The sequence below is a fragment of the Myxocyprinus asiaticus genome, chromosome 30, assembly GCF_019703515.2.
Source record: "Myxocyprinus asiaticus isolate MX2 ecotype Aquarium Trade chromosome 30, UBuf_Myxa_2, whole genome shotgun sequence".
Classification (NCBI taxonomy): domain Eukaryota; kingdom Metazoa; phylum Chordata; class Actinopteri; order Cypriniformes; family Catostomidae; genus Myxocyprinus; species Myxocyprinus asiaticus.
The window spans coordinates 40,891,201-40,909,323 of record NC_059373.1 but is presented as its reverse complement, the minus strand read 5'-3'; the positions used below and the strand labels follow the sequence as shown (position 1 = coordinate 40,909,323).

At 38.2% G+C, this 18,123-nt stretch overlaps 1 protein-coding gene and 2 non-coding genes across 6 annotated transcripts; all 3 read left to right on the top strand.

The window, feature by feature from the left end:
* The first annotated feature begins 997 nt into the window (after positions 1-997).
* Positions 998-15,655, top strand: LOC127420700 (glucocorticoid modulatory element-binding protein 1-like). 4 transcript variants are annotated; one of them, XM_051663183.1, is made up of 10 exons: positions 998-1,147; positions 6,263-6,406; positions 6,616-6,671; positions 7,347-7,468; positions 7,563-7,666; positions 9,639-9,787; positions 9,917-10,048; positions 11,388-11,525; positions 13,680-13,802; positions 14,252-15,655. In XM_051663183.1, exons 2-10 carry the CDS (start codon positions 6,276-6,278, stop codon positions 15,058-15,060), a joined length of 1,764 nt encoding a protein of 587 aa, XP_051519143.1. In that variant the 5' UTR covers positions 998-1,147; positions 6,263-6,275; the 3' UTR covers positions 15,061-15,655. The 4 variants fall into 4 exon arrangements, with proteins under 4 accessions (XP_051519143.1, XP_051519145.1, XP_051519142.1 ...); XM_051663185.1 differs by lacking the exon at positions 998-1,147 and adding an exon at positions 1,171-1,612; XM_051663182.1 differs by lacking the exon at positions 998-1,147 and adding an exon at positions 3,700-4,369.
* On the top strand, positions 2,557-2,649 carry LOC127421693 (U6atac minor spliceosomal RNA). Its single transcript, XR_007894058.1, has one exon. It is a non-coding gene; the product is annotated as a U6atac minor spliceosomal RNA (small nuclear RNA).
* On the top strand, positions 3,214-3,349 carry LOC127421690 (U11 spliceosomal RNA). Its single transcript, XR_007894055.1, has one exon. It is a non-coding gene; the product is annotated as a U11 spliceosomal RNA (small nuclear RNA).
* Positions 15,656-18,123: the final 2,468 nt, after the last annotated feature.

Below are 18,123 nucleotides of genomic sequence, written 5' to 3'. Positions count from 1 at the left end.
AACAACAGCAAAGGACCTTGTGAAGATGATGGAGGAAACAGGTAGACAAGTATCTATATCCACAGTAAAATGAGTCCTATACCGACATAACCTTAAAGGCTGCTCAGCAAGGAAGAAACCAATGCTCCAAAACTGCCATCAAAACTGGTGCACTTCACAAAATAGATTGCATCATGAGGAAGGAAAATGTGGATATATTGAAGCAACATCTCAAGATATCAGCCAGGAAGTTAAAACTCGGTCGCAAATGGGTCTTCCAAATGGACAATGACCCCAAACATACCTCCAAAGTTGTGGCAAAATGGCTTAAGGACAACAAAGTCAAGGTACTGGAGTGGCCATCACAAAACCCTGACCCCAATCCGATAGAAAATGTGTGGGCAGAACTGAAAAAGCGTGTGTGAGCAAGGAGGCCTACAAACCTGACTCAATTACACTGTATATATATATATATATATATATATATATATACTGTATGAATAGCCCTACACTACAGAAATGTCACATAAATTTCTAGCAGTTTTTACGATTTAGAATTGGAATTTCAACTAGTAGAAATGCATTGTAGATATCTGTAACTGTGTTTTGAACAGTAGTGAATGACAGATCCTTGAGAAATTTTTCACATTTTTAGTAGTGCAAATGATATAAAAATATATATACTGATTTAAGTAAAAATAAATAAATATAATAAAACAAAATAAATATATACTGATTAACTCTGACCAATGAATTTTCATGATTTTTTCAGTTGTTCATCATTCAATACTGGGTATTTTATTGAATCATTTTGTAGAAATTGGGGCAGATTTCCATTTATATGTGCAAATATGTCCAATTCCAAATGACTAATCTATAACCTATTTATGATCTTCTATATGAATAGAACCCCTATACTAAATGTCACTATAGAAATGTCCAGCACGTTTTACGATTTTACACATTTCCGTGACTTTCATTTAAAACTCCCCAAGGTTTCCCACGAGCCTGTGTTTGATAGTTTCAGTGTTTGTGTGTTGCAGTCATGTCTCTCATGGCTTCAGCTGCACCAGGGACGAGTTTCAGCAGGAAGTCTAGCTCAACAAACTGCGCATGTTCAATCAAAGCCTCTCACTATGTACGGATGACACCGACGGAGATCTAAACGGTAAGGCCGATCCAGCTCGTTTTCATTCTCTAAAACGTAACTGAGGCGCGGACACCTGTGCTGCACTTCACCGGAACGTTGGCTTGAAGTTTCCGCGGTTCAGGCGTCGACAGCATCGACAGCCCCCCTCGAATGGCGCAGGAGCGTCCGCTCGTTTGTGTGCGTCCCGCCGCACGGGCTCACGTCATGAGAACAGAACACCGCGACGCGACGCGATGCGACGCCAGAGCGTCACTTCTAAACAGTCCGCCCGACTCGCCGAACACTATCATCAGTTAGACGAGACGCGTGAGGTGTTTGCGAATGTGATATTTGTTTGTAAACACAGTAATTCACACAGACAAACAGACTGCGAAGTGATGCAGTGTTAGCATAGAGCACAGAAGTGAAATGGCGCTTCACGGAGAGCTAATGTGCTAACTCCGTTGCCACCGAACATCACAGACCCCTTTAACATTTACCATGGTAACCAGATTTCCTGCCAAACTACCATGGTTACTGCTTTATCACGAATGAATATGGGCTCTCCTTCAAACGGTTTAATAATATTTGTCATTTTGTTTATTTTATGTATTCAGATGACAGTGGTGGCTAATATAAAGTTGCCTCTGTGCTAATGTAAATAATATGGGATTTACACGGAGATCGTGCTTAGTATGGTGATTTTTTTTGTAAGTGTTGGTGCTTTGATGATACAGTAATGAGATCAGATTCACCATGGTAACCATAGCTTCTACCAGAATAGCAATGTTATTACATTTATTGCTACTACTCTAAAATCTAAATAAATCTGTGTGATATCCTTTAAACAGTTCGAAGGTATTTGTGTTATTTTGTTTAATTTCAGATGACAGTTGGGGGTAATGCCAAGTTACCGCAGTTGTATTGTTGTAAATATGGTGTTTTGGCAGAAATCATGTTCTGCATTGTGCATTTTTGTGGTGGTGGTGGTGGTATGATGGTATCATTATGTCAGATACTACCATGGTACAACCATAGAATATCACAGTCCAGCTCCTCAAAAATGTACCATGAATATCTTCTACCAAATTAGTATAGTTGGTATATTTATTGGCTCTACTCTAAAATCATATTAAATTGATGTGGGGTCAACTTTAAACAGATTTTGAATATTATTTTAATGTTATTTTGTTTAATTTCATATTTAGATGACCGTGGGGGGTGAATTAATTTATTATAAATTAATGTGAACCAAACCTTACATTTTTATTTCATAATATTTTATTGAATAATATTTAATAATTTCATAAAATTTGTACTCACCTGATCAGTTTAATCAGGGAAATTAGCATTCACTGATTGTCAAAAATTGTCTTTGGGTACAAATCTAAATTAATATTAAATTCTTTCACCATTAAGAAGAATGAATTAATTGAGAATTAATAACAGTGTTGTATGATAGGAGAGAAGATTAACACTCCTCTTTACAAAGATGAAAGAGGTCTGAGTGGTCTTCAACACATGTACGGTTAAAATTTTGGGGCCTGGGTAGCTCAGCATGTAAAGACGCTGACTGCCACACCTGGAGTTCACGAGTTTGAATCCAGGGTGTGCTGTATGACTCCAGCCAGGTCTCCTAAGCAACTAAATTGGCCTGGTTGCTAGGGAGGGTAGAGTCACATGGGATAACCTCCTCATGGTCACTATAATGTGGTGCTCGCTCTTGGTGGGGCGCGTGGTGTGTTGTGCATGGATGCCATGGAGAATAGCGTGAAGCCTCCACACACACTATGTCTCCGCGGTAACGCACTCAACAAGGCACGTGATAAGCTGTGCGGATTGATGGTCTCAGACGCAGAGGCAACTGAGGTTTGTCCTCTGCCACCCGGACTGAGGCGAGTCACTACGCCACCACAAGGACTTAGAGCGCATTGGGAATTGGGCATTCCAAATTGGGGAGAAAAAAAAGAAGAGAATTAATAATACAGTTCAATGAGGCCTACTGGCTCTGTCTTTTATCATTGTCTAGGCTCTACTCTATAAATTACCCACATTAATGTACCTGACCCTTTTAATAGGTTGTTCCGTTGCGAAAGAAGGGGTTTAAAAAGGGCATCTGCTGTGATTTGCATAGTTGTGGAAGGGATTCACTGACACAATTATGGAATTGCTATCAAGAGATTTCGGATGCACTATATTTATAACCTGGTGTTGTCAGTGACGGCTCATCTTGGTGCCCCAAATTATTATTGTTAATCAGAGAATATCAAACACATTATGCATTAAATATCTATTGTTGACACAACAAATACACAAAACAAATACATTTAATATATAATGAGTGGTTTGATATTTAAAAATTAAAGTTCTCAAAATGACCATCAATGGTATGAAAACGTTTATATATATATATATATATATATATATATATATATATATATATATATATATATATATATATATATATATATATATTTTTTTTTTTTTTTTTTTTATTTATTTTTTTTTATTATGAATTCATATTATTGTCACAACTAGTGGTCGACCGATATATCGCAGAGGCTGATAAATCGGCCAATATTCGTAATTTTATAATTATTGGCATCGGCCTATACATTTTCCCGTTTGGCTGATTTGTTTCTTGAAGGTGCTGAGAATCGCCTGCTTGCATGTGAAGCGACTGAGACATGTACACGATAAGTCACGGTCCGGTTTGTTGTTACATGCCTTCGTGTTACTACAATAATAGACCGGTGTGCAACACAGTGTCATTTAAACGGTCCGCATATCAGAGATACCCACGGCAGACGCATTTGAGCTCATAATGTTAAAGTGCTCGTGTGTTTCATTCTCCCTCTCTCTCCTCAACAGTTCCCTGTAACTGTCTTGTCTAATGATAAAAAGGCAAATATAAAAAAAACTAATATCGGGCCTGGGTAGCTCAGCGAGTATTGGCGCTGACTACCACCCCTGGAGTCGTGAGTTCAAATCCAGGGCATGCTGAGTGACTCCAGCCAGGTCTCCTAAGCAACCAAATTGGCCCGGTTGCTAGGGAGGGTAGAGTCACATGGGGTAACCTCCTTGTGATCGCGATTAGTGGTTCTCGCTCTCAGTGGGGCACATGGTAAGTTGTGCGTGGATCGCGGAGAGTAGCATGAGTCTCCGAGGTGTCATGCACAGCGAGCCATGTGATAAGATGCACAGATTGACGGTATCGGAAGCAGAGGCAACTGGGACTTGTCCTCCGCCACCCGGATTGAGGTGAGTAACCACGCCACCACGAGGACCTACTAAGTAGTGGGAATTGGGCATTCCATATTGGGAGAAAAGGGGATAAAATAATAAAAAATAATAATATCATGTACCATCTGCAAATATGTGCATATCTCATTTAAACAGAAGTAATATTTTCAGAAATTTTCAGATGGCTCCGTAGTTTGTGGATGTATTTCTGAACATAATGAGGGTGAATATAGAGAGTTGATTTAGAACTTTGTAGACTGGTGCCAGCTGAACTGCCTCCAGCTTAATATAAGTAAGACAAAGGAAATTGTAGTGGATTATCAAAGGAAGACACATCATATAATACCAGTAAACATTCAGGGGATGGACATTGAGACTGTGAAATCATATAAATACCTGGGTGTTTATCTAAATAACAAGTTAGACTGGTCTGATAACACAAACTATTTATATAAGAGAGGTCAAAGTCGCATTAATCTCTTGAGATGACTGAGATCCTTTGGTGTGTGTCAGGTACTGTTAAAGACTTTCTATGAAACTGTAGCATCTGTCATTTTGTATGCTGTGGTATGTTGAGGGGGAGGTATCTTGGAAAAAGAAAAAAACAAACTTAAGTTAATTAGAAAGGCCAGTTCTGTTGTGGGATGCTCTCTGCCTCTTATAGATCAAACAGGAGACGAGAGGATGGCTAACTCTCATCCCCTCCACGAGACAGGCTCTGGGCAGCACATTCAGTGCAAGGTTAATTCATCCACGCTGCTCAAAAGAGTGTTACAGAATTATTTTTTGCCATCTGCTATAAGATTGTACACTTAATATTATACATGATTGATTTGTTACTGGTGTAATATTATTATGATGCAATGCTTGGGTTGGTGCAATAGTGTTTATTATCTGTTGTTTTTGCTTTGTTCTTGTTTTTTATCTATTATATTAATTATGGGTTGTGTTTCTACTGTAATGTGTGAGTTTCCCCCTAGGGGGATCAATAAAGTTATCAATCAGTCAATAAACAAACCTCACAAAACTTGAGCAGATCCAGCATCCTGTGTAACGCTCATAAATCTTCCTCTGAAGCACGTATTCTATCAGCCTCTCCTCAACAGTTTCCTGTAACTTTTCTAATGATAAAAGGCAAATATCAATAAAACTTCTATTATATACCATCTGCAAATATGCAGATATTTCATTTAAACAGATGTAATTCACGAACCTCATGAAAATCCAACGTTTTCTTACCGTCAAGCTCTCATCTAATATCTTCCTCTGAAGCACGTATTCTTTCAGCCAGAATAAAAAACTTCAGGATCAGGATAAAAAGTTCTTCTGATTCACAAATCATGACGGTCAGTCCGTGACAATCCAAGCAGGCGATTCAGGCTGTTTAAACTGTCAGGAGATTGCTGGTCGCTGCATCTGCACGAGCGCGTGAGTGCAACTTCAAAGTAAAAGCACTTCACGTGTGCTATAAGTAAATGTCTTATTCTCTATTCACTGTATGTACAACTGGTTTGATTCTGTATTTTTTTGATAAAATGCATTTGCTAATGTGGACATGCCATCCATGGTTGCTGGACTACTGTGTGTACTGTTATTTCTTTCTTCCTAATATATTAACAATTTCTTCATGTGCAAACATGCATGACTAAAGCAGAAATCAGAAGGAACTGCTATCTACCATTTAAAATACAACATATTTTTTATAGATTCTTTTTTTACAAAGTTCAAGTTTAATGTGAAATTGAGTAAACATAGTGCTAAACAAGTACATTTGTATGTTATTTACTATATTAAATTGTGTGATTAGTCGCTCTTGGTGTGAATAGACCTTAAGTGTTATTTATGTTTTTCTTTGTTATAGTACTTCTGACAATTCATTATAAATTGAAATGACCCCCCCCCAATGTGCAGGAGAGAGCGGGCTATGGCAGAGACAGAGGTCACTGTGTCTGCGGAGGACATAGTGGTGATGAAGAGTAACGAGGAAGAGGATGCTGAGCCTGATGAACAAAACAAGACTCAAGTGATTCTGCAGTTGCAGCCCATCACAGCTGGGTAAACTATCCAAATAGAAACTAAAACTAGACAACTTACATCAACACATCCCAGCATAGACGTGTTAGATAAGACCATATAATAATACTTTACCATCAAATTGTTTATATCATACATGCATTCACTTAATTGGACATAAAAGTCTATGGCAGTATCTTGTGAGTAAACAGCTGGAGGTTCATATCATAGACTGATGTTTTATGTTGTAGGCTTGCAGATGAAAGCAGTGAGACGGATGCTGCGGTTGTGGCAGTGGAGACACAAGGTAAACGTGCCCTTATGCTTATTAGTGATTGCTAAGTCAAGTATCACTATTACTAGTGCTCATACTTGGGGTTAGTGAACAAATGCCTGAGTATAAAACTTCTGTGCATAACTTGTCCTGACAGTTTGTGCTACAGACATGAATAATACCTCAAATCATGCAGCTTTTCAAGGAGTGGTGTGGTATTACTTACTTCTAAAGCAATTGGGCTTTCTGCCTGGCAGGAAAAAAAAAAACCATAGACTTCCATTGAAGGAGGGACTCAAGTTAACCGCATATAGCAACACGTTAAAAACCCTATAGGACACCTGAGCAACCGCATAGCAACTTGCTAAACCCACTTAGGATGCACTAGTAACCACCTAGCAACTATCCAGAACACCCTAGCTAGCATTGTGGCGACAAACACCACTCACATATTCTTCAAATAATGTGACAACCTAGTTTAAACAGTCTTTAATTCTCACCATAAGTATGAGACAGTAATCCTACTGTAGTTTCTTTGCAATTATCCTGTTACATGCAAATGTAAATGCTGAAAGGTCTGTCGGCTCAAATTTGTCAGCGCTCTTCAAGCTGTGGATTACGCTTCAGTTCATGTTACTAACTGCACCTTATGCAATATTTACACAAAAATTTCTTGTTGATTGGTATGTGTGTGTGTGTTATTTTCAGATGAGGCGTCTACTGAAGGCGAGGTTTTGGAGCTTGGTTATCCCATTACATGCGGCGAGAGTAAAGCCATCCTTCTGTTCAAGAAGTTTGTCTGCCCTGGAATCAATGTCAAATGTGTTAAGGTTGGAGTCTTTGGGGGGTGTGAGAGTTTAACGCTGCAGATTAACAGTTGATATTTTGTTTAATCTGGCGTTCTCTGTCTCAATGTCTTTTCAGTATGAGGATCAGTTGATCAGTCCAAAGCAGTTTGTGCACATGTCTGGTAAAGCCACATTGAAGGACTGGAAGCGAGCGATCAGGATGGGAGGGGTTATGCTCAGGTAAAGAGCATTCTGGGTCAAGCTAGAGACCATTGCCAACTTTCACCAAGTTTTGCTTTTAAAGAGGTCATATCATACATTTACTTATCATTTAATTTTATTCTCCTGAGGTCCACCTATAATCTAAAACAGTCATATAAATATATATATATATATATATATATATATATTCTTTTTTTTTTTTTAAATTCATTTTCTACCCTTTCTCTAACCCTGACAATAGTTTGCATTCCCTCACAGAAAGTTTTGTTCCTTCACAAAAGTTTTACTTTCCTTCACAATAGTTTGCATTCCCTCACAAAAAGTTTTGTTCCTTCACAGTGTTTTGTGTTCCCTTGCAATAGTTTGCATTCCCTCACAAAAAGATTTGTTCCTTCACAGTGTTTTGTGTTCCCTTGCAATAGTTTGTTCCTTCACAAAAGTTTTACTTTCCTTCACAGTTTGCATTCCCTCACAAAAAGTTTTGTTCCTTCACAATAAGTTTTGTGTTCTCTTACAATAGTTTAGTTCCCTCACAAAAAGTTTTGTTCCTTCACAGTGTTTTGTGTTCCCTTGCAATAGTTTGTATTCCCTCACAAAAAGATTTGTTCCTTCACAGTGTTTTGTGTTCCCTTGCAATAGTTTGCATTCCCTCACAAAAAGATTTGTTCCTTCACAGTGTTTTGTGTTCCCTTGCAATAGTTTGCATTCCCTCACAAAATGTTTTGCGTTCCTTCACAATAGTTTTGTTCCCTCACAGTCAGTTTTGTGTTCTCTCACAATATTTTACATTCCTTCACAAAAGTTTAGTTCCCTCACAAAAAGTTTTGTTCCTTTAGTGTTTTGTGTTCCCTCGCAATAGTTCGCATTCCCTCACAAAAAGTTTTGTTCCTTCAGTATTTGCGTTCCCTTGCAATAGTTTGTGTTCCTTCACAAAAGTTTTACTTTCCTTCACAATAGTTTGCATTCCCTCACAAAAAGATTTGTTCCTTCACAGTGTTTTGTGTTCCCTTGCAATAGTTTGCATTCCCTCACAAAAAGTTTTGTTCCTTCACAATAAGTTTTGTGTTCTCGTACAGTAGTTTCCGTTCACTCACAAAAAGTTTTGTTCCCTGGCAGTGTTTTGCATTCCCTTCCAATAATTTTGTGTTCCCTCACAAAAAGTTGCCATTCCCTCGCAATAGTTTGAGTTCGCTTACAATAAGTTTTGTTTCCTTCACAAAAGTTTTGTTCCCTCACAATAACTTTTTTTTTTTCATACATGGTTTTTTAAAATGGTTCTTACAAAAACAAACACAGAAAATTTTTTTGGTGGAAAATTATTTGGTAGTTTTAAAAGCCATGGTTTAACCACGGTGTTGCTATAATAAAACTGTAGGAACCATATTTTTGCAGAATGACTATGATTTGTATTACCATAGTTTTGGTTTTCCTGTATTATTATTATGGGTTTACTATGAATATCATGGTTAAAATGTGATTACTGTAGTAAAATCATGGTAAATTTGTAAGGGATGGATAAAGGTATTGCGAGGGAACGCAAAACTTTTTATGAGGGAACGTAAAACTATTTCAGAAAACAAATTCCCTCACTGTCCTCTAAGCGGCTCCATAGTAAACAGCCTCTTTGCATGTGAAATGACTAACAATGCTTTGCTGCATTTACTCAAGTGATGTTGGTTTGCTTTCGGGTACAATACAGTTGGCACTGCCCTGTCCTTCAGTTGCAGCCTATTCAAACCTATCTGATGTCACAAAGTTATGGAGTTCAGAAGAAGTCATTTTTGCAGCTTAATTTCAATAAATGCTCTTTTTGGCCTGGAGTGTCAGTTTTGAGTTCTGAAAGTTACAGGATGAAAGTTACAGATCAAGTGATATTCAGTTTGTCATGATATGACCCCTTTTAAGTTTTTCAATGAAAACAAATATTCTTCAGCTGAGGATTAGTCATATAAATCTCTGAAAGGTTTCTATGTGTGTGTGTATTGTGTAGGAAGATGATGGACTCGGGTCAGCTGGATTTCTATCAGCATAGTACACTCTGCACAAACACCTGCCGCAGCACCAAATTTGACCTGCTCATTAACAACACACGCTTCCCACCGGACAGCAGTGGAGTCAACACACCCAACACAGCTCAGGGTTAGACACACACACACACACACACACACAAACACACACACACCCATGCTTGCATATCTGCACTGGAAGTTTGCTGTCAGAAGGTGTTTTTGCATTTGCTTTTATGATTTCATTGTGTTTGTCATGTAGGGCATGTTTCTGTGACTAACGGAGGTCAGGTGACTGTGGTGGAGGAGAAGACAGAAGATGTGATGGGTACGGTGGAGTGGAGCACAGCTACTGTAGAAACCCCAGAAAAAAGAATCACATCTGTCATCTCAGGTAAGCATCAGGGCCAATAAAACAACATTCAGAAGGTCATGTGGTCAGTGATGCCCAACAAACATTATTCATGATTTCACTCCATTAATAGGCACTTCTACACATACAACCTTTTCTGTACATTTAACAGAATTTTGTCATTTAGAGGTTATGTGCGAACAGGACCTGTTTTCGAAATACTTAAATAGAAGCAAGAAAGTCAGAAAGAAGTGTGGAACATCATTGTGGAGTGAATGATGACAGAATAATAATTTCTGGGTGAACTGTTTCTTTAAGTTGTAATGTTGCCGGAAAAGTTCCGTAATGATGCTCTGTAAGATTAATGGTTTGAACATTGGATGCTCTGACACAAGAAGTCTGCTGTCAAAGAGTTTGAGCCAATCACAAACGTCTGAAGGAGCTGAAGCAGTTAATCCACACTGTTTATTTGTAAGCCTGTGACATGGTTGAAAAATGTCATTATCTATGTTTTGGAAAGAAATGTTTAAATGAACAGATGCTGAAATGAAAGCACTTCAGTATAGAAGCCTGTTTCTGCCACTCGGAAAAAAAAAGTGCTTTGGTAAGACTTAATCATGAGATTCTGTCATAATTTTTATGAGATAAATAGTCAAAATTATTGAAGTCATAATTATGAAATACTAAGTTATATAGTAAATACCAATACTAAGTTAAATACATTTTTTAAATTAAAAAGTCAAAATTATGAGGCGAAAAGTCATATTTATGAGATACAATGGCATTGTTAGATTAAAGTCATAATTTTGAGAAAGTCATAATAATGAGATATTAAGTCATTTATGAGAGAGTGATAATTATTAGATTTAATGTCATAATTATGAGATCAAAATGTCATTAATGAGATACAAAGTCATAATTATTAGATTTAAAGTCATAATTTTGAGAAAATAGTCATACTTTTGAGAAATAAAGTCATAATTATGAGATTTAAAGTCATAATAAAAAAACATAATTATGAGATCAAAAAGTCATTTATGAGATGGTCATAATTATTAAAGTCAATTTTCAGATAAAAGTCATAATTATGAGATAAAAAGCCATAATTATGAGATATCAAGTCATATTTATGACATTAAAAGGTCATAATAACTAGCCTTCTTCCACACAGCTGCTTAAACATCATTTCTGGCAAATGAGATCACATTTGTCATGTAATGGCACTTTGGTGACGATGTGTGAATGGCAGCAATAAAAGAAAAGAAAGGAAGCCGTTGGATGTGTGAGCACACATAAAAGGTAAACCGTCAATTTTACTGCAATTTAACAGGTTTCATGTGTGAAAGTGGCTAATGAGTATGTCTGTGTGTTTGTCCAACAGATGAGACGTTGAGTTTCTGGAGGGGCATCGCTGAGGTGGGACTGATGGGGGAGGTGGTGTCTAATATCCGCTCTGAGCTGTTGGGTCTGTTGAGAGGAGTTCAGCTGCGCACTGACCAGAGCTCACTACAGGACGCAGGTCAGTACATCCAAATATATTATACACAATAGATGCCAATTCATTGTCACCTCTCAATTTTCAGTTTGAAATCACTTTGGATAGGGGTGGGCAGTATGAATTATCATGGCAACGCTATACATCACAATATAGTTATTTTTGATAGAAATTCAATGAAAAAATTGTTTGTTCATTACAGCGCTTAAACAGAGTACCAAAAACTGCTTGAAGTCAACACCACCACACAGAGGAAACAGCAATAGATGAAATATTAAGTATGGTATTTATGACTTATTGGTAAAATAGTACATGTTTGAGAAAATAAGTAAATATAAATTGATTTATCCCAGGTCACGAGATATATAGGAATGTTTATAAACCCTTAATAATTAAGATATTTATATTAGAAATATATAGCTAAAAAAATGTCACATAATATTAAGTATACATTATAGTTAAATTAGAGAGTGGACAAGTTATGTACCTAGAACCACCAAAAGCATGAAATATATATATATATATAAAAATCGGTTTGTCTTTTGATTTTTGAGTGCACTGAGGATAAAACCTGTTTCAGTTATTGTTTATAAAATGTACTGAAAAACAATAAAATACAAAAAAATGGGTTGTTATTAAATAGTTTTGTTATTAAAATATAGATATTACATAACTAAAATAAATAAATGTTGTAATGCCTATTTTGGACAATTCAGTGAATTAAATGCTTTACAAATGAAAGGTACTTCATCTCAATTGATCATTCTCTCTTTATGTTAAACTTTACGGTCGCATAAGAAAAGATTATTCATAAATGAATAACAGCTGCACAATATGTAATTCTTTAAAACAATCATTTAAAACAGTCATTTTTATGAGATAGAAAGTCATAATTCTGAAAAACTAAGTCATTATTTTTTTAAAGTCTGAATTATGAGGAAAGTCATGAGGTCAAAAAGTCATATTTATGAAATTAGTCAATTATGAGATCAAAAAATAATTAGTGAGATACAACATCATAATTATGAGATTTAAAGTAATAATTCAAATAAAAGTAATAATAATGAGATAGTAAGTCATTTATGTGAAGTCATAATTATTCAAGTCAGTTAAGTTACAAACAAAAGACTCATGGGGGAGTCACATTCAAAGCTGTTGTAAGCCAACACACGCACACCCAATACAATGCAATACATTGCACATTGGTTGAAATCTATATAATATTGCGGCAAATTGCAACGATGCTCTGCTACAATGTAAAGTCTTACTCTGCTTCATGTTACACCCCTTAATAGACCTCATTCACAGTAGCACCATATATTGTTTCTGACGGGAATGAAATCAAGGCTGTAAGGGATAGACTTACGGCACGTTTCTACTGCACGTTACGGTTCGACTCGACTCTGCTCGCTTTACTTTTCTGAGCTTGCTTTTCCACTGCAGTTTAGTGTAGCCTTAACATGGGTGGGATTATATGTGGGAGCTTTATACAGCTTTATATTGTGCACGCCATTGAAGAGACTGTAAGTCTGTCTCTCACAGCCCCATTTTCATTCCTGCCAAAAATGAAATATGGCGCTTCATGAATAAGGTTATATAACTTGTTTGTTTTCATTTTGACTTGTTTGGACACATGCCGCTCTGTATTTTTGCATTACGCCATGTTAATTCATCACTCACTCGTATAAGTAACATAAAGCAGTCCTGCCCACTGATAGACTATTGTGCGGTACTATTAACATAACACCCAATCGTCCTCTATTTTGGCTTCTAGCAGGTGAGGAGACTTTTTTTCTTGGGCAGACAGATTACAACAACAGTGGTGGGAGGGGGCGGAGGTGAGGGAACTTTAGCGCAGTGGGCTGCTTGGAGAAAGTTACCCCCTTGAAATTGTGAATAGTCGATTCTTTTGTTCTCATGATAAAATAAGCACGAAGAGCAGCCTTGTCAAAAACTCTTATTTAAAGTAATCAAACTAAAGCAAAGACTAATTATTGGGTACAAAAGATGTCCTGACTGTGAGTCGTTGGGACATGGGGCATGGCTTGTAAAATCAGGACTGTCCCGGTTTTATCGGGACATCTGGTCACCCTACTATTTAATGTCATGCTTGAGTCTGTATATGTAGTAGACTGCTGTTTGTGTTCATGAGATGTCATAATCTTGTCTGTCCTCCAGAGATTGCAGTTCTGAGTAACCTGGCACAAGTCTTTGACCTGCTCGACTCCATCAAACACATTCTGAATGTTCGAAGGCAAATGACAGACCCTGAGCAGACACAGGTCCTCAGAACACTGACAAGTGAGTGAGGAGACAAACGGGTTTGTTTTCACACTAGAGCTTTTGATTTGAACTTTATTGGTTACCTTGGTTGGAGCAAACGCTGTTTTCCAAACCTAAGTGTACACCAAGAAACCGCACCCAAGCCGCCGGAAAAATGGTGGTGTGGGGTTTATTTCATGTGAACTCCAGAATGGTTTGCAATTGATTTGAAAGCAATCTTTCCTAATATCACGTGTAAGTTGCTTTTAGTATAATGCATTTATCATAGCTGCTTATCTCTGCAGAAATTTCCTTTGGTGAGCATATTCTTTACATCTCTTGCACCAGCGTTGCTCGGTATAGTGATGTGTGATGTGCATTTAACACGTCCTCAGCTGATATCCTTCCTCACATATACTTAGACAGAAGCTGGTTTGTAACTCTCCATTTAAACTTACTGACAGGCACTCTCTAATGTTTATATTTAGCATTGGAGCAGCAGGTGGAGGAACACAAGCGGCAGAATTCTCTCAGCTGGTTGTCTTCATCACAGGTCCTCAGCGGTCTGGTTCTCCCCTCCACCCCTCCAGCCAAACGTGCTCCCAAACGACCCCGCCTGCAGCGGCCCGCCTCCACCACTGTGCTCAGCACATCCATAGCCCAACCTCTCGCCCTCCAGCCCCAACAGTTCACTGTCCTCTCCCCGATCACCCTCTCCTCCATCGGCCAGTCATTCACCATTGCCGGCCTCTCTCAACCATCCAACACCGTCACCCTACACGCTCTGCCCGCTGGCTCGCAGCTCTTCACACGAATCGGCGCAGTTTCTGATGGAAAAACCGAGTCTATCACGCTCCACCCTGCCTCTGGGCTCACGCTATTTGGCGCCACGGCAGTGCAGGACCACGGACAGCTGGGGACCGTGATGAGTCCGGTAGAGCTAGTTCAGTTGGCGCAGAAGGCTACTACGCACGGTGTAGCCCAAGATGGTCAGGTGGTCGCGGGTACGGTAGTGATGCAAGAGGGTGTGGTTAGGGTGGTGCAAGAGGACGAGAACCAAGCCGACACCACCCTGATCGAGATCAACCCAGCGGATGCCGACCACAACATGGGCGTCATGGAGCTGCAGCTTGAGGGAGACGTTGTAAGAACCGTGGTGGAAGGCAGCGAGGAGGTAGTGCAGGGCGAAGCGGAGGAGGACGAGGGGGAGATTGAGTTGGATGCGAACAGCCAGTTCAACAATCTGCCCATTGTAGTGGTGGAGGAAGAGACGCAGGGTGTCAGTACAGCCAAATGAGACACCAGCAAACTCACACAAACCACCCTCAGAGACCGGCGGGCCGAGTCAGACAGGGAAGTGGATTGTGTCGCTCCAGCTGTCTCGTTTTTTCATTACTTACTTCCTACACAACCAAGCTCAGCTCTGACGTGTCACATATTTGTAAATGCAAGTTCAGTATTCAATTCGTTCAATTTTTTTTACATGTGAACTGCAACAATTTGTGACGCTTTGTAGGAGCACATTCAGTATTTGCTTTTTGAGTGCAGAAGTTTAGTTTTGGGCACTTAGTTTTAATTTCACTTTCGTTTCTGTGACAAAATGTCACCGCAGCCATGGCCTGATCTCCAGTCTTGTGAATCTTCAATCGGAGGGTGAAAACTTGCAAAACTAACAGTTGAACTGATATTTAAGACACTCCCGTAATAAGAATTTACACTGTCTATGGTGTTTGTGTACTTACTGATGTGAAAATCAGGGTAAATGGCACTAATGTTGAGTGATATCTTAGCACACACATGAGGATGGATGTGTGATGAACGGATCCTGCATGTCCTTCACTGTAAATAAAACAACTCTTCCTTTCCCTGAACATGGTGGAAGAGCAAAAGATTGTGGTGCTTTTCTGTTGATCTGTTACAGTTTTTAGATGAGCGGTTAGTTACAGGTTTAATGTGACTAACAGTGCCATGATATTATATGAGATAATTATCTGTTTTGAACAAAATTGCTAAAAATACTTGCTTTGGAGGTTACACTGTTGTAATTTTGCAAATGCAGTTAATTTATTACATTTAAAGGGTTAGTTCATCCATAAATAAAAATTCTGACATCATTTTTTTTTTCCTTTTTTTTTTTTCTTTTTTTTTTTTTTTTTGTGGAACACAAAAGGAGATATTTTGCAGAATGTTCACACTGCTTTTTTTTCTTTCTCCATACAATGAAAGTGAATGGCAACAGATATTGTCAGGTTCTAAAAAAACACCATAAAGAATCAAGAACATCCACCGTAGCTCCTTTATCTCTTTTGGACTTTTGCATATTCAAATTTGCAAGTGTATTTGGTTTTTGGTTATCATTGATGCAATATAACGCCTAATTTCTATATACACCGATCAGCCACAACATTAAAACCATCTGCCTAATATTGTGTAGGTCCCCCTCCTGCCACCAAAACAGCGCCAACCCGCATCTCAGAATAGCATTCTGTGATGATATTCTTCTCACCACAAATTGTACAGAGCGGTTATCTGGTTTGAGTATTTCTATAACAGCTGATCTCTAGAATTTACTCCGAATGGTGCCAGAAACAAAAAACATCCAGTGAGCGGCAGTTCTGTGGACGGAAATGCCTTGTTGATGAGAGAGGTCAACAGAGAATGACCAGACTGGTTCGAACTGACAAAGTCTACGGTAACTCAGATAACCGCTCTGTACAATTGTGGTGATATAATCACAGAATGCTATTCTGAGATGTGGGTTGGCGCTGTTTTGGTGGCACGAGGGGGACCTACACAATATTAGGTGGTTTTAATGTTGTGGCAGATCGGTGTACACAAATGAGATTTGAGTGCTAAACTAGAGGGGAAGATTTTTGGTAAATAACAGCTTAAATTTCAGTCTGTTCCTCACACAGGTATCATATGACTGAAATTTGGAATACCTCCTTGGAGTCATATTAACTACTTTTAAAGGAATATTTCACCCAAAAAGGAAAATTCTCAGCATTTACCCACCACCATGCCATCCCAGATGTGACTTTCTCTCTTCTGCAGAACAGAATTAAGATTTTTAGAAGAATATTTCAGCTCTGTAGGTCCATATGATGCAAGTGAATGGTGTCCAAAACTTTGATGGTCCAAAAAAGCACATAAAGGCAGCATAAAAGTAATCCATACGACTCCAGTGTTTAAATCCATATCTTCAGAAGCGAGGTGATATGTGTGGGTGAAACACTGTTCAATGTTTTTTATTGTAAATCACCACCTTTGACCAGCCAGACAAGTAGGTGGCAATATGCAGAAAGAATGTGAATCTTCAAAAAACAAAAGAAGATTGTGGAAGTGAAATTGGAGATTTATAGTAAAAATGGACTTAAAAGATTGATCTGTTTCTCACCCACAGCTATCATATTCTAAAGATGTACATTTAACCTCTGGAGTCATGTGAATTAGTTTTATGCTGCCTTAGTCATCATTCACATGCATTGTATGGATCTACAGAGATATTCTTTGAAAAATCTTTGTTTTGTCCTTCAGAAGAAAGAAGGTGATGGTCATACACATCTGGGATGCCATGAGAGTGAGTAAATGATGAGAGAATTTTAATTTTTGGGTGAACTATCCCTTTAAGATGCTTTCTAGGTGCTTTTTTGTCATTTTTGGAGCTTGACAACCCCAGCCCCCATCCACTTTAATTAAAGGTGCACTCAGTAATTTTTGAAGTATGTTGAAGTGGCTTATATTAACTTACACTGACACCTAGTGGCCTGGATGCTGTATCATTTATACACAGTAGTTTTCAGTTTCAGATGTCATTGTAGAATTTCACCTTTTACAATTAGCTATGATTAATTTAATCTATTAATGAAAGTGTCAAATAACAGGACAGTTACTGAGATTAATTCCTAAATTCCTTAACAAACTAACGCACAGGAGAGTTTATTCCTGTGCAAACAACATTAAAAGAAAGGGCTTGCGACCCGTTTACGCACTCTATCTAGAACTCAAGCTCCGTTGTGCATTCGCTGCCTTTATTGAATCACATATTAAGTTATAATATTATAGTAATCTTGTTGATTTAGCTGATTAAGCTCATATATAGGCTATATATAAGATGCTTTTGAAAGTAGGTTATTAAAAAGCTCTTCAGTTTACCGGGGCTCACGCACAGGGCAATCCTCACCATACTCTTTCTACAAGTTCAGCTGTTCAAGCTCCGTTGTGCGTTCACTTCATTGTAGATATAAGTTATAAGTTATGTAATATATTTATTCTGTTGATGGCTTGTTTATCTCATATATACAGTGTATATATAAGATGCGTTTGAAAATAGGTGATTATAAAAGTGCTTCCACTGGTA